At 42.1% G+C, this 14,202-nt stretch overlaps 1 protein-coding gene across 1 annotated transcript in view; it reads right to left on the bottom strand.

The window, feature by feature from the left end:
• Positions 1 to 14,202, bottom strand: part of LOC144754688 (protein-arginine deiminase type-3-like) — a 417,320-nt gene that overhangs the window by 141,090 nt on the left and 262,028 nt on the right. Inside the window, exon 11 of the mRNA XM_078642811.1 lies at positions 7,482 to 7,636. Within this exon, the coding sequence (XP_078498937.1) occupies positions 7,482 to 7,636 (155 nt within the window). The remainder of the gene's footprint in view (positions 1 to 7,481; positions 7,637 to 14,202) is intronic.

Genomic DNA, 14,202 nt, shown 5'->3' with positions numbered 1-14,202 from the left:
ACCCCAACATTCTCTTTATCATATAAATACTAGGAACATTATTAACTATTCTAATTCTACATTCTAACTACCTACCAGAATGCAACATACAATTCCTCTTTACTACAAGAATCTTTATTAATATTTGCAAATAGTAAATAGAAAAGCACGCTCCATAAGCTATGGAAGCAGAGGATATTACAAGAGGGTTCCCCTTGTTTGAAAAATAGGGATCTTTCCATCTACAAATAGATACTGTGTTTCCCAATAAACCACTGTTTGCATAAACAAAGAATTGGGCAGGCTTGGAGGCTGTGGACTATTAGAAGATGGCAACTATGAAGGCACAGGGCATTGACTAATTTGCTAACTGTCCAGTGTAAAAATTCTGGATTGGTTTACAAATTCCAGGGGATCCTAGGCAGCCATTGCAGCAATGGGAAACTTGTCTGCAGCTCCTTGACGGGCAAAAGGTTGCATGGGTGTGCGGATTCATGCTGCTGCCTCTAGTTTGCACTAGACCCTTTCTGACCTTCACTTTAGTTTTGTTCTCGCTCTCAGTCCCTAGAAGTATTGCATAGACTTTCAGACTTTCATAATTTTTCTATACTGTCTATCCATACACATGCACTGGAATTGTGGTTATTATGTGGTGAAATCTTGTCCAATATGAACTAATACTAGTGGCCAAACATGCTTCAAAATGCACCATTTGGCACATTTCTTCCTACCACATTATTTTAATGGCAAAGCCTCACCTACGTTACATTTTAATTCTTTTCAGGTTTTATAACTCGTAACTCATTGGTCTTTGAAATGTACTTTTTTGCCAATGTTTATTTCCAAAACAAGCTCTGGAATATACCACAAATTTTCTACAAATGTATATTTAATTGTTTTCAAATTAAATATATCTTTATAGTAATACTAATATATTTATGGTTTACCATATCTTTGTATATGAATGCTACTAATCCGAAATTTCTTGTGATGCCCCATTTGCTGCAATGCAACAAGCAAATCCCATATAAAGTCATCTTTATGTTTTGGCCAGTTTTGACCAGGGTTACAGGCCCAATGTGCTTTATATGCTCAAATGGACACTGGCATTCCCTATAGTTCCCTACCGATTACCCCCAAAACCTCTATGATGTCTTTAATTTTTTCAACGACTTAATATTTTTTATATTTATAAAGCGCTTTGTCACAGATGTTCCTAAAAATCCACATTGGGAAATAAGTGCATATTAATAAATACATTAAGTTGAATATTCCTAACACTTGTTATTAACAAAGGTGTGAAATTGCAGGCGGGATATGAAGTGCTGTATAAAAGTGAGGATTGGCAAAGCCAATAGGTCTAGCCCCAGCTGCCAGCCATTTGGCTTTGACAATGAGTCTTTCTAAATCTTTTTGTAAACGTTTATACAAAAAAAATGTAAACGGCCACAAGTGCATTCCCATGCTTGCACACACACAGGCAGCAGTGATAAAATGTTTTTGTAATAACATTTTACAGAATCATTAAAAGATGGCTGATTGAGCGTGTGCATTCACCGATGGCCATCTTTGAATGTTTTTGTGATAAAGTTTTATTGAAGCATTCAAAGACGTCTGCAGTGTGAGCACATGAGCATGCATGAGCACAAATGAGATGCCATCTTTAAATGGGATTGAAGCTCATTCAAAGATAGCCACCCTTGTGTTTATATATGCATGCATGCACACACACAGGTAGCTATCCTTGAATGAGTTTAACACACACTGAAAAAAGTCTGACGCTTGCAAAGCTTGCGGGGATGATCATACTGCAAACGGACCTGAAAGAGATGCCGGGTCCTCAAAGAATAAAATATCTATCTATCTATCTATCTATCTATCTATATCTATATTCACTGAAAAAACCATAGGTTATAGACCATATATAGTTAGGAATTAGCATTTACAAAACCTTGAAAATTCACTGAAAAAACCATAGGTTATAGACCATATATAGTTAGGAATTAGCATTTAAAAAACCTTATTTTACTCACACAAAACCATTGAAATTCCATATATAGTTAGTTGCACTAACTATATATCGCGCACCCGCAATCCACTGCTGATCATGTCACATATTACATCATTCATGACATGGTCAGTGACATCACTGATGACATCACTGATGACATCTCAAATGACATCAATGACCACATCACTGATGACATCATCCAGTGACTGTGTGTTTCTGTAAAGTTTAAATATGTTTTACATATTGAAGAATGAGTAGATGTATAAGTGTCTGGACGAAGGATTTAGTAGGTGCATGACTGAATGTATGAGTGAGTGATTAAATGTGTCTCACTGAGTGCATGGGGTAGTGACTAAACTGTCTTAATTTGTGCATCATTATGTCTGTTGTTCTGTAAACTGCTGCATGTGTTGATCAGTAGCTATATGATTAACTATATGGGTTATTGATTGATTGTCCAAGTATTTGTATAGGAGACTGAGTGTGTGTGTGGCTGGCTGGGAGGTGTGTGACTCTGTGCCGATCAATGTGTACTTGTATCAATGATTGTATAAGAAAGTAAGTATGTGTTAGTGTATGTTTGAAAATGTAAGGTGCTCTATGTTTAACTGTATAGACAAGAAAATGGAAGTGTGATTGATTCTTTACAGGACTGACTAGGTGTGTGAGTAACTCCATGGATGAGTGGCAGAGTGTAAGTGTCTGTATAGGTGTATGAGTGCATATGATAGTGTTGTAAAGATGAGTGATTGTATGTATGAATGATTGTATGGGTGAATGAGTGAATGTGTGTGTAGACGTAGGAATCAGTGAGTACGTATGTAGTAACTAGTATTGGTGTGTCAATGGTTTCAAAAATTATACTCTGTATTTAACACTGGGTGAAACAGAGGTTATATTAAAACGTGAGGAGATGCATTGTATTGTCACATGAATGATATCATCAGTGATGTGGTCATTGATGTCATTTGAGATGTCATCAGGGATGTCATCAGTGATGTCACTGACCATGTCATGAATGATGTAATATGTGACATGATCAGCAGTGGATTGCGGGTGCGCGATATATAGTTAGTGCAACTAACTATATATGGAATTTCAATGGTTTTGTGTGAGTAAAATAAGGTTTTTTAAATGCTAATTCCTAACTATATATGGTCTATAACCTATGGTTTTTTCAGTGAATTTTCAAGGTTTTGTAAATGCTAATTCCTAACTATATATGGTCTATAACCTATGGTTTTTTCAGTGAATTTCAATGGTTTTTTAATAGCAAATATCATAAGCTGTCGAATGTCAAGTACGTGGTAAGTAAAAACATTTTCGTGTTTATGCACACTGATCTGCTTTGAATGCTGCCCCCCACCCCTCATTTCTATTAGGAGTACTCTCTCTTTGCAGATAGTGAAGGGTAGTTAACGCAGCCCTTTGCCCCCTTTGTAATCCGTCGTGCCTGCTTCTCTCTCCATTTGATTGATTGTTCTCTTTGGTTCATTCTCTATTTACAAACAAGCACAGAGTCGCAATACTCTGTTTAGTCTTTGCAGATAGCGAAAAATCGTGTAAAAAAACAAAAGGAATCGAGCAAAATCAGTAGGCCACTAATGGGATCTCTTTTTGACCTCGCTAAAATAGAAACATTAGGAACAACCTGTTGAAAATAGCAATGCGTATGTACATAAGCGGCGTTCATTTGTGTTCACAGTACCCCTTGTTGATTGTTTCAATCGAGCATTGAATTGTTCGAAGTTAATTCTCTTAAGGATCTTCTCTACCTGCAAACGAGGAAGAATAGGAATATTCTCTCTCCCTTTGCAGATAGTGAAGGGTAGGTAACGCAAGCCTTTAACACGTCGTACCTATTTCATTCCTCATTGATTGATTGATTGTCCGAACATTGACTGTTTGGGAATTAGTTCTTTTTGGAGGTATTCCCTGTTTGCAAATAAACGTAGGAAAATCTTTGCAAGTAGTGAAAGGGTACGTAATGCGGACCTTTCTCCCCCGTTGTAATCTGTCATGCCTATCTACTCCCCACTGATTGATGCACCTTTTTCACCCGGACCATTTACTAGAGATACGTCATCTGGCCCGACCAGAGAGCACCCCTAGTGAAAAGGACATATGCAATAATAACGAAGTGATCACTGTATCCTGTTAACAGAAACTTTACCATGAAACAACCTGGAAAGAAAAAAATAGGAAAACGAAAATCAGTAGGCCACTGATGAACATGAACTTTTATTAAACAACAAACAAAGAAACGATAACATAACGTAATGATAAAACCTATTAATGTCCTAGAAACAAGAAAACGTTAAAGTATGCCAGTGGTGAGAGACCAGAAAAACAGTCCGAGAAACCAAATCACCCCTCGCTGTCCCAACTCATGCACTCTGAAAGTTCAAAGTTTTGAGGAGTGCTTGTAACATTGTCTGAAGCCTATTTGCAATTGCTTCATCTTCACTATTCTTAAAGTAAGTGGGGGCTGTTGTGATGCGGTGCCACCCTGAACCGCTTGACGGAGGCCCCCGAGGGACGGTGTCATGTCGCGGACTCGGAGGGGGCGCTTGGCTCCGGCCCCCTCCCCAAGTCGTGTTGCCCTGGTGTGGCCTGAGATCGCCCCCGACATAGGTGGCCGGCTCCCGGGGTCAAGCGGAACTTTTTTCCTTTTGGTGACTCTTCCATTCTTCACCTTGTCCCACAATCCGTTTCACCTAAAGACACGCTGTAGTGGGGCACCCCTTTTCCGTTTCATTTGCCATTCAGCCCGCTTTTGCTACACTGTGCCTCTTCCGCTATTCAGCTGTTTACCGCCCGCTCTTTCGACTACAGCGTCTCGCTCACCATGTACTTGAGTTGCTCCCGCTCTTGCGGTGCAGCGATAGGCGGCTGCCACAGGACTCTCAAAATGGCGGCCATCTCTTCAGATTTGGGCGTGGTCCACTAAAATGGGCCTGCGACACCTTGGAACTCGGACGCTTGTCTGCTAGAGCTTGGGCTCCATTCTCGAAAGCGTCCCCTCATCCTTGAAGATTCTACAAAAGTCTTGGGGGCCCCCGACTCCCGCAGGCTTCTGGTGGGGAGCGCCTAGCATGATTGCTCGTGGAATGGCCACGACGGAGCTACGAAATGCTGGTGCTCTCATGCTAACGCCAGCTTCAGTCTGAAACATCCAGAAACACTGTAGACTACCAATTCGATCAGTTCCGGTAGCGCTCCAACGTGACCCGGTAGAGAAGAACTTGCCCTCCCCTCTTTGACTGATGGTTCTTGTTGCCTGTCCCTTCTGTTGTCATTTAACAGAACTATTTAGCCTGCTGAAAGGGGTTGTGTGCCGTCCGCTGGTTGGTGGAGACATTTTGACTATATTCTGGACCTGCGTTGTCGCGTAATGCGTCATATGACGTGCCGCGTTAGAAAGTTTAATAAATTATTAAACACAATAAACAATCCTTAAAAAATAAAAAAAAATAAAAAATAATCAACAAAACCAACAATCAATTAACAACAGTATTTGAAAAGTCTATCATTCATTTTTCATTGCAGTACGCTGCCCAGAAAGCTTCCCGGTTCCCGGACCGGGCGCTACCCACGCAAAAAAACAAAAAAAAAATTTATTTTTTTTTTGCCCCGCGGGGCCGTTTTAAAGCCTCCACATTAAACCTAGGGGGTCAGGGAGGATCTACTATGCCCCCTTATGGTTATTTGCCCCTTTGTTTTGGCCTCCTCTTGTCTCTCGATCCTACCGAGAGACAAGATGGCGGCCGCTACGGACTTTTTGGAATGTTGACAGACGCCAGAGAACCAATCAGCTTCGCTTCACAAAGCTCCGTTGCGCGAAAAGTACGCGTCCTGGAGCGCTGCCCAGAGCGCGCTTACAGATATATATCTTTTTTTAAACGTTAATTTCTCAAAATCCACTGGAGCACATATATTGAGACCTACAAAAGGCACATCGGGCTACCAGTCCCTACAATTTTGCCAAGTTTCGTGCAAATCCATTCAGCCGTTCGGGCTAAAAGTGAGGCCAACCGCCCTATGGAAATTAACATGGGAAAAACGTGTTTTGGGACCCCCCTTTTTTCTCGGCCCCCCCTTGACGAACCCCCCCAAAATTTTCAGGGGCTGCTCAGAAACAAAATGTGCCATTTTCCTGAAAATTTCAGCCAATTCCGTCCACAAACGCCAAAGTTATTAGACATAGAATTTTCAAAAATCCCATAGAGAAAAAATCCTAACTATATATACCTACTGGCGACCGCCAGTAGGTAATATATATATATATATCTATATATATATATCTATATCTATATCTATATATATATATATATATATATATATATATATATATATATATATATATATATATATATATATTTGCATAATAAGTTGACATCTGCGGCGCAGTACCTGATACTTAAAAGCACTACTTTTTTTTTTGCAGTAGTGAACTTTGTGCAGCAGAAGAGTGCGGTCAGCATTAAGCAGGCGATGGCTCCAGTTGGCTGATGTATGCCTGAAGCTTAATACTGTGCTGGCCAGAAGCAAAACTTGAATGGAAACCATGAAGAGGGCAGGCTTTAAGTCCCTATATGTACTTACATAATAATTTTAATGTTAAGTAACATCAAAATTCCTTGGTTAACGCAAGAAATAATAACATGTTATTATTTAAAAAAATATTTTCTATTTTTACCTTCTTTGGATATACATCCTAACCGAACCAGACTCCCTGTTCCTGTGTTTTTCAGTTTTGCTGTTGTTCACTATGTGTTGTGTTCCTAGTTTCTTGTAAAAGTCACAAATAGCTTATAGTGCAGTAGCGGTACAGAAAATCAGTACATAATATTGTTATTAGTATTATCATTATTATTATTAAGATGATGACATTCCCAGTACTTTCCAGATGTATGTTATTTATTTATGAAGGTGATCTGAAGTGCTTAAATATCACCTACTCATCACTTAAGAACACTTGAGAGAGTTAGCCAGTGTCTATAATGAGAAACTAAGGGTGCAGCAAAGAGTAGCCTAGTAGCAAGAAAGAGAAAGAAGGAGAACAGAGGTTCTTAAAGCCCTGCCAATGGCTGCATACATGAACCACATATTGCATCGTAAATTAGTATCTAACTTGGTTCAAATGTTCTGAACTCATTCTCCTTACAGTTACCTCCATGATGTTATCACTGTAGGGCAAGGCCCCCAAAACAAATTCTCCTGGCTAAGGCATTGATTTTGTAACCAGGATACAAGACCATGTACACTTGTGCTTCTACACAGAGCTTGCATGGCTTTACAGGCCACATTCTTTTTCGCCACCCACACACCCACAAAGTCTCTGTCCCCATACTTTTCTTACATTTACTACCTTTCTCAGTCACCAGGCATAAGGACTTGTTCCGCCCTCAGTTCCAAACCACTGCACAAAGGAAGAATTTGGTATCATGCCTACAGTAGAAGTGCCCTCGGTTAGTTAGATAGTACTTACGCAGGTAAACAACCTCCAAAGACAATCCTCCCTAGTGGATAATTCTTCCCGTTCACTGTCACGGGTGGGCTGACTTCAAGGTTTCCGAAGGAGTCCAGGCTGTTCACATCGGAAGCATCTTCCGGCTCCCTTGTCCAATATCCAAAGTCAGGACCCTTCAGAAACAATCATTCAACGTTCAAAACAAGACAGTGAATTATGAAAGGTTCAGACCATCCACACAAGGTGGAACATATTCAACACAGATTTGTGCTTGAGGCTCCCATTTTGCATCCTTTAATTCCCTTATAAGCCATTACAGTGGCACCCCTCTTGACCTCAAATAACTCAAAGTTGGTCAACAATATTATTGACATAAATATTAAGTACAGGGAAAAGGGATACACCCACATCATTAACAAAAATAATGTATTATTGGTCAGCTTGGGTAATAAGTACAGTAAGCAGACTTCAGATTATGCTTACTGTCAAAAACTTCCTATAAAACCTTTTTAGTCAATTGAATACATTCATGAACCCTTCTTGTGAGAAAAAAATCAATATATAAACCTTCAACAAACCTTTAATAATACCCTCATTCACCCGGGGCTGAGAGCCTCCTACGAAGTTGCAACAAAGACATCACAAGCTGGAAACAGGCATGTCATTTTAAAACAACATTCCCAGAAAGCTCTGCCTATTATTGACATCTGCTGTTGGGTGCAGGTATTTGCATGTTGTTTACCTTCAAAGAAGTCTTAGGTCCCAGGATATCTTGTGACCCCTCCTTCGACCCGCAATGCACCAGGTCAGAGACTCCACCTCAGATTGTTTTTACCCAGTGGGTTAGTAGTGTGAAATGAGTGTACTGAAGGAGGATAACATAAGTGTATGGTGTATTGTACCTTATAAGGATAGTGACCCACAAAAAACACTGTAAATAAGTGCTCCCTTTCGGAGAGGGTTTATGGTACATGTGAATCAACAGCACTACCAGCTACAAATAGATGGTTACAGGATAAATAAAAAGATTTTTCTGATGGATACTTCCAACCACATATTCATCACCTTAGAATAGCCCTCCGGTGGAGACTGGATTTCCCATCAACACTCTTGCATGCCAATAGTCCTTTCCTGGACATTGGGGACTTGCAGGCACTTGCAAGTCATGCTGCTCAGTTGAACTTTAAGAGTACTGATGAAGATCCACGACAAAGTTGGGGTCAGCCACTGCTGCAAATCATGGGCTATCTCCCTTGAGACCTGGAAGGATTTGGAAAGGTGGCCTTGATGCTCGGTCCACTTGGATTTCATTTTCTATTGCAGATCCGAATGTGCCACTTGGCGTAGTTGACAAGCAGGATGCAAAGGGAGGGTAGTACAGGTTCTCATGGACAACACTACTTCTATGTAAGACAACAACAAGCAGAGCGGAGTGGGGTCCTGGGGCTAGTGGGGTGGCTGGTGCAGCAAAGCCTCTTTCTGGTCACCAACAACCTTGCAGGGTTCCTGAATTCCAGAGCGGATAAAGGGAGTAGACATTGCTGGCAAATCACAACCGACATCTGCAACCCGAGATGACGCACATAGTAATCTGTTGGTGGAGAGAGGACTAGCTAGATCTATTGGCCATCATCAAGAGTGTGCAGTGCTTTTGGAGTTTCTGTGATACCACTCATTAGGAGATGCATTCTAGCTAGACTGGCTAGAGAGACTCCAGGAAACCTTCCCACCAGTCCCTTTCATTGGAACTCCTAAGCATGAGCATCTGTCCTTCGATCAGGCTACCGCTTCAGTACGGCCTCAAGGCTCAGCAACAGAGCAGGGTCATCCACCCAATGCTCCACAACATACACCTCCATGTATGGAGATTGAGTGGCAGACACTGACTGCATTTGATTTGCCAATTGAAGTTCTGGATAGCATCCACACCAACAGACACTTCTGTAAAAGCCATCTACAATAGGTGCTCAGATATTTCAGAAATGGGGTGTACAGCACCAGATGCTAATCCCTTATGGGGAAAGCAGTCATACGGTGTTTAGCCCAGCAAAGCCTTGGAGTAGGCACTTTGAAAGGTTATTGGTCAGCCGTTCCGTGTTTTCTACACATGCCAGGCAAACTGCCCTTGTTCAAATCACCAGCTGCGATGAGGTTTATGTAAGGCCTGACACCCTTTTCCTCCTAAACAGTTTGTGATGCCCCAGTGGGATCTTAACTTGCTATTGACACTTTTCATGATTATGCCCTTGAAGCATAATTGTTCTCTGCATCTCTTCACTTTGATAAACTGTCTACCTCATTGAATTACATCAGCATGCTGCATGAGTAAGTTGCAGGCATGTTCAATGCAACTGCCTTTCACCACCTTCTTCTTGGAGAAATTGGTGCTGAGGACTCAGGTGACCTTTCTGCCTAAGGTTATGCCTTCTTTTCATGTCGGGTAGTCAGTTACTTAAACAGTGTTCTTTGCTCCCATTCACCCTTTGAAAGAGGAGGAGAGTCTCGGCAAATTTGACACCATAGGAGCTTTGAATTTCTACATTGATCCTACCCCGAGCCATCATGTGGACGATCAGCATTTTGTGGGGTTGTTGGAACAAAGAAAGTAGAGGCTGTGCAGAAGAGGACCCTGTCGGTAAATAGTACTCTGCGACACAATCTGCTATGTGCTGAACACAAAACAGCCACAGGAAGGTCTCCGCGTGGATTCCACCAAGGCAAAGGCCACTTTCACTGCGCTGGTGTTAGGAGTGCCTATCCTTATCATTTGTCAGGCTGCGATGTGGCTGTAAGTGCATACGTTCACAAAACACTACTCCTTGACAGGGAGGTCCAGCAGGAAGGACACTTCGCTCCCTCAGTTCTGAAAGACCTTTCGATTCGAGTCCACTCCAAACACCAGGACAGTATGGAATCAGAACACAGCTGCATGATGCCACCTATCTGCATGCAGGAGTATTGCTGGTATATTCTCCATATCCAGTCTGGTGCCTGGGGCATATTTTAGGGAGAATAATCTGTGATTAGATACGAGTATCCTTCAGAAACAGAGTTACAAAAGTTAAGTAACTTGTTTGTTTCTAGTCTACGCTGTTGTCAACCACATGCTCTTCATACACTGAGAAGCTGTATTTCCTCTTCAAGCGAGTAGCTGAATCAGATGTTTGGAACAACGATTTTAGCACGGTTTGGACATTCAAGCTCAGTAGTGTGGAGTTGACAATGTTGCATTGTTACAGATACCTGCTATTAGTAGGTTCTCCAAAAAGGCCAAACTTTCACCATTCTTTCTAGTGGAATGTGCTTTTGGAACCACAGGCAGTGTATGTTTTGCCTTACCATAGAATGTCTGTATGCATGCCACTATTCATCACATAATGCCACCCTTCGAAATTAAATTTCCCAAGTGAGATTTTGCAAAAGCAACAAACAGTTGCCTATATTTTCAGATGTATGTTGCCCTGTCAGTATAGTGTATTAGCATCCTCTTGTCTAATGTGTGTAATGCTCTCTCTGCTAGTGTCAGTATGTGGGAGGAAGGTGGGTAACACTAGTCTGACTGACATGGAAAAGAGAAAACAAATTTGGTGGAAACCCTGGGTTTGTCCTGAGTTTCACTGTCTTTAAGAACTTGAATAAAAAGTTTTGTCAGTGAGCACCAGCAACTTCCTAACTTTCCTTAGTGAAGTGATTGCAACTACAAAGGCCATTTTCCAAGAGAAGGATTGTATGTCACAAGATTAGCTCAAAAGGAAGGCCCATAAGTCTTGTTAGCACCACATTCAAGCCACATGTTGGGCCTAGTGGAATCCTACGAGGTATACTTATTTTCAACACCTCAATGAAGCACTTTGATTAAGGAAGTGTGTTCCCTATTCAGTATGTAGGCTGCCACAATTGCAAAATGTAGCCTAATAGAAATATAAGCCAATCCGGCACTTTTGTAAGTGCAGCAGGTAACAAATAAAATCCTGCATCTTTGTTTAGAATGGCTCAATGTGTTCATTTAGGAAGTAATCTACAAAACTTTTCCATATTGCAGTGTAGAACACCTGCTTGGTGTGCTAGCATGCTGAATGCATGAATTGCAGAGAGCACAGACACGATGTCGACTCTGAAGGTGGGTGGTCTGAGAATCTGTGTCGATTCAGCTTTGGGTGATGAGGCTCTAAGCCCTCTGGCCGAAGGAGTCTACAGATGCAGAGAGGGCTCAGTCTCAGAAGCCAGATGCTTTTCCTGGCCAGTCTCACTGCTCAACACCAGACGTCCTCAGGAGTGGGGCTCAGTCTCTACCCAAGATTGCCTTTGAGGATGATCCTTAAGGACAACTTTGAGGAATGGTGACTCTGGACATTGTCTTTGTTAAATGGCCTTGGGATTTTCTACTAGCCTCCAGGCTGGTCTTTGACATCAAATCCTCAGAGGAGAAGACATCGGGGCTCAGTTTGTTGTGTACCAACAGTACGCCGGATGGGTCTTCACACTCTAGTTCAACTTTTTTTCTTCAGCACAGAGTGTTGCAGGCAGATCAGTGGTGTCTCGAAGCGACATATTGTAATGAACCCAATGGCATTCTCTGCGATACTAGATCTTCTTTTTATTTTTGAATATCTAGCAAACTGAGACTGTCTGTCAGGATTTCAGTCCCTGTTCAGCACGAGACGGCATGGAACTACATATCCCATGATGCTGGTGCACTGACAGGAAGTCTTAAAACAGGTCAGGGCGCGCGCGAGGTTGCGAGTAATTCTTCCTGTTTGTTTTCCTCGTCGGGTTGGCGAGGTTTCCCTGGAGTCCAAGGAGAGTGAGCTTGGAGCCGAGGAGGCAGAGACCGAGAGACGCCGGATCACCGTGAGTAACGGTGTTGGTGCTCGTTGGAGTGCTCCGCCTCTCCCCTGCTTCCTCCTTACTGTTGGCGTGCCTACTGCTGATAGCAGTTTCGTTCTTTGTGTACACAGCAGGTTACTGCGAGCAGTCAGCCGCGTAACGCCGTATTGTGTAAGAAACTTTACCTATCTTGTGATTGACTTTTCAGCGGGTTACTGCGTGTCAAGGAGACAGCGTAACGCCGTCTGATTCTATCTCTTGGGGATTATTGATTAGAGGACATTACAGCGGGTTACTGCGTGCGGCTGCAGCGTAACACCGTCTGTATTTTTGGATCTTATTCTGTTTGTACATTGGAGGCGGAGCCAGGCGGTGGTCGCAACTGCAGGTTACCGTCACTAAAGGAGATTCCTTTTGATTCCGAACTTCTTCAGTTTAGCTGTGAGAGTAACAGCACCTTATTTGCTTCTTTTGATATTGAATATTCATTCATTTATTTAGCCATGGGGGGACAAGAACTTCTATTGGGAAGCTTTCCGGCAGGGTGTTTTCCAACCTTGGTTTGCTGTCTTCCCATTCCACTGTTCCTGTTGATGCATGCGTCCTGTAAGGGTCAGAGGATACACAAGCAGGGTAGGGGTTTTTGATACAAGCATTGGTATTTGGGCATATGCAAATGATTGACATTATATTTATACTGTACTCTGCTTTCCTCATCAGATGGTGTACAGGGGGTCTATGATGTTTTATTAGAGGCAAATGCAGAGGATGCGCAGGTATTATTGATATCATGTGTTCTAGCGAGAATTAGTAAAAGTAGTTTGTGTTCAAGTATCTCATGTTTGTGTTTATGTCTTTTCACAGCCTTTGTTCCTGCTGACCCCTCCCCTACCTGGTGTCCCTCGCTTGATAACTCGAAGACCCTGGGGGGGAACCCCATGTCAGGGTACTTGGTGATGTCAAGAGATGGTCCTTTATTCTACTGCAGCTGAATCCTGCGAAGCCTATCCTGACACTGTCGACTCCTCATGCTCTGGGGATACAGGGACCAGGTTAGTCCTGCTGAAAAAGTTACTTTTTCAATTCTGGTACAAAGAGTTCTGTTAGTGGTGGAGGAGGTTGCGCAGAACAGGGAGAGTGTCACAGATGTTACTCGCTGTGGTGAGAACAGGAGGCCAGGCTTAAGTAAACATGTCCTACTTTTAAAATCCAATGCACCCTGAACTGAGCCTTTTAGGGCCTACCTTAAGGGTGACTTATAAGTATTAAAAAGGAATGTTTAGGCACGGCAAAAGGTTCATTTTGCCAGGTTGAAATGGCAGTTTAAAACTGCACAAAGGCTGCAACAGCAGGCCTGAGACAGGTTTTCAAAGGCTACTTTAGAGGGTGCCATAATGAATTCTGTAGGTTCACTGGTAGCTTTTAATTTACAGGCCCTGGGTACATGTAAAACCATGTACTATAGATTCACAAATAAAATTAAGGTGGCAGTTATGTATAGGTCTATTTTACCTTTTAAGGAGAGAGCACCAGTAGTTTAGCACTGATTAGCAGTGGCAAAGTACACAAAGTCGTTATGCCAACAAAAATGGGTTTAGCAATAGAAGGCAAAGAAATCTGGGAGAGACCTTGCAAAAAAGGCCAGATCCAACAAGTTACAAATCCTCCGCTGGAAGATTCTTTCAATGACAGATCAGGATAATTGGCAGCGGGAACCAATGGAATGGAAAAGTGGTCAACTGTCCTACAGCTTAAGCTGAAACATCCAAATCCATGGAGGAAAAAAACACATTCTGAGGTGGAGGCTTTGTCGTGCATTGTGGAACTAAGGAGTTGTCATGACATGTTATGAGATCAAAGACTTCTTCAGAGAACAACAACTTGCAAACACCCACACCCAACCTCAGATGGC

The sequence above is a fragment of the Lissotriton helveticus genome, chromosome 5_1 (assembly GCF_964261635.1).
Source record: "Lissotriton helveticus chromosome 5_1, aLisHel1.1, whole genome shotgun sequence".
NCBI lineage: Eukaryota > Metazoa > Chordata > Amphibia > Caudata > Salamandridae > Lissotriton > Lissotriton helveticus.
This window is presented reverse-complemented; position numbering and strand designations above follow the sequence as displayed.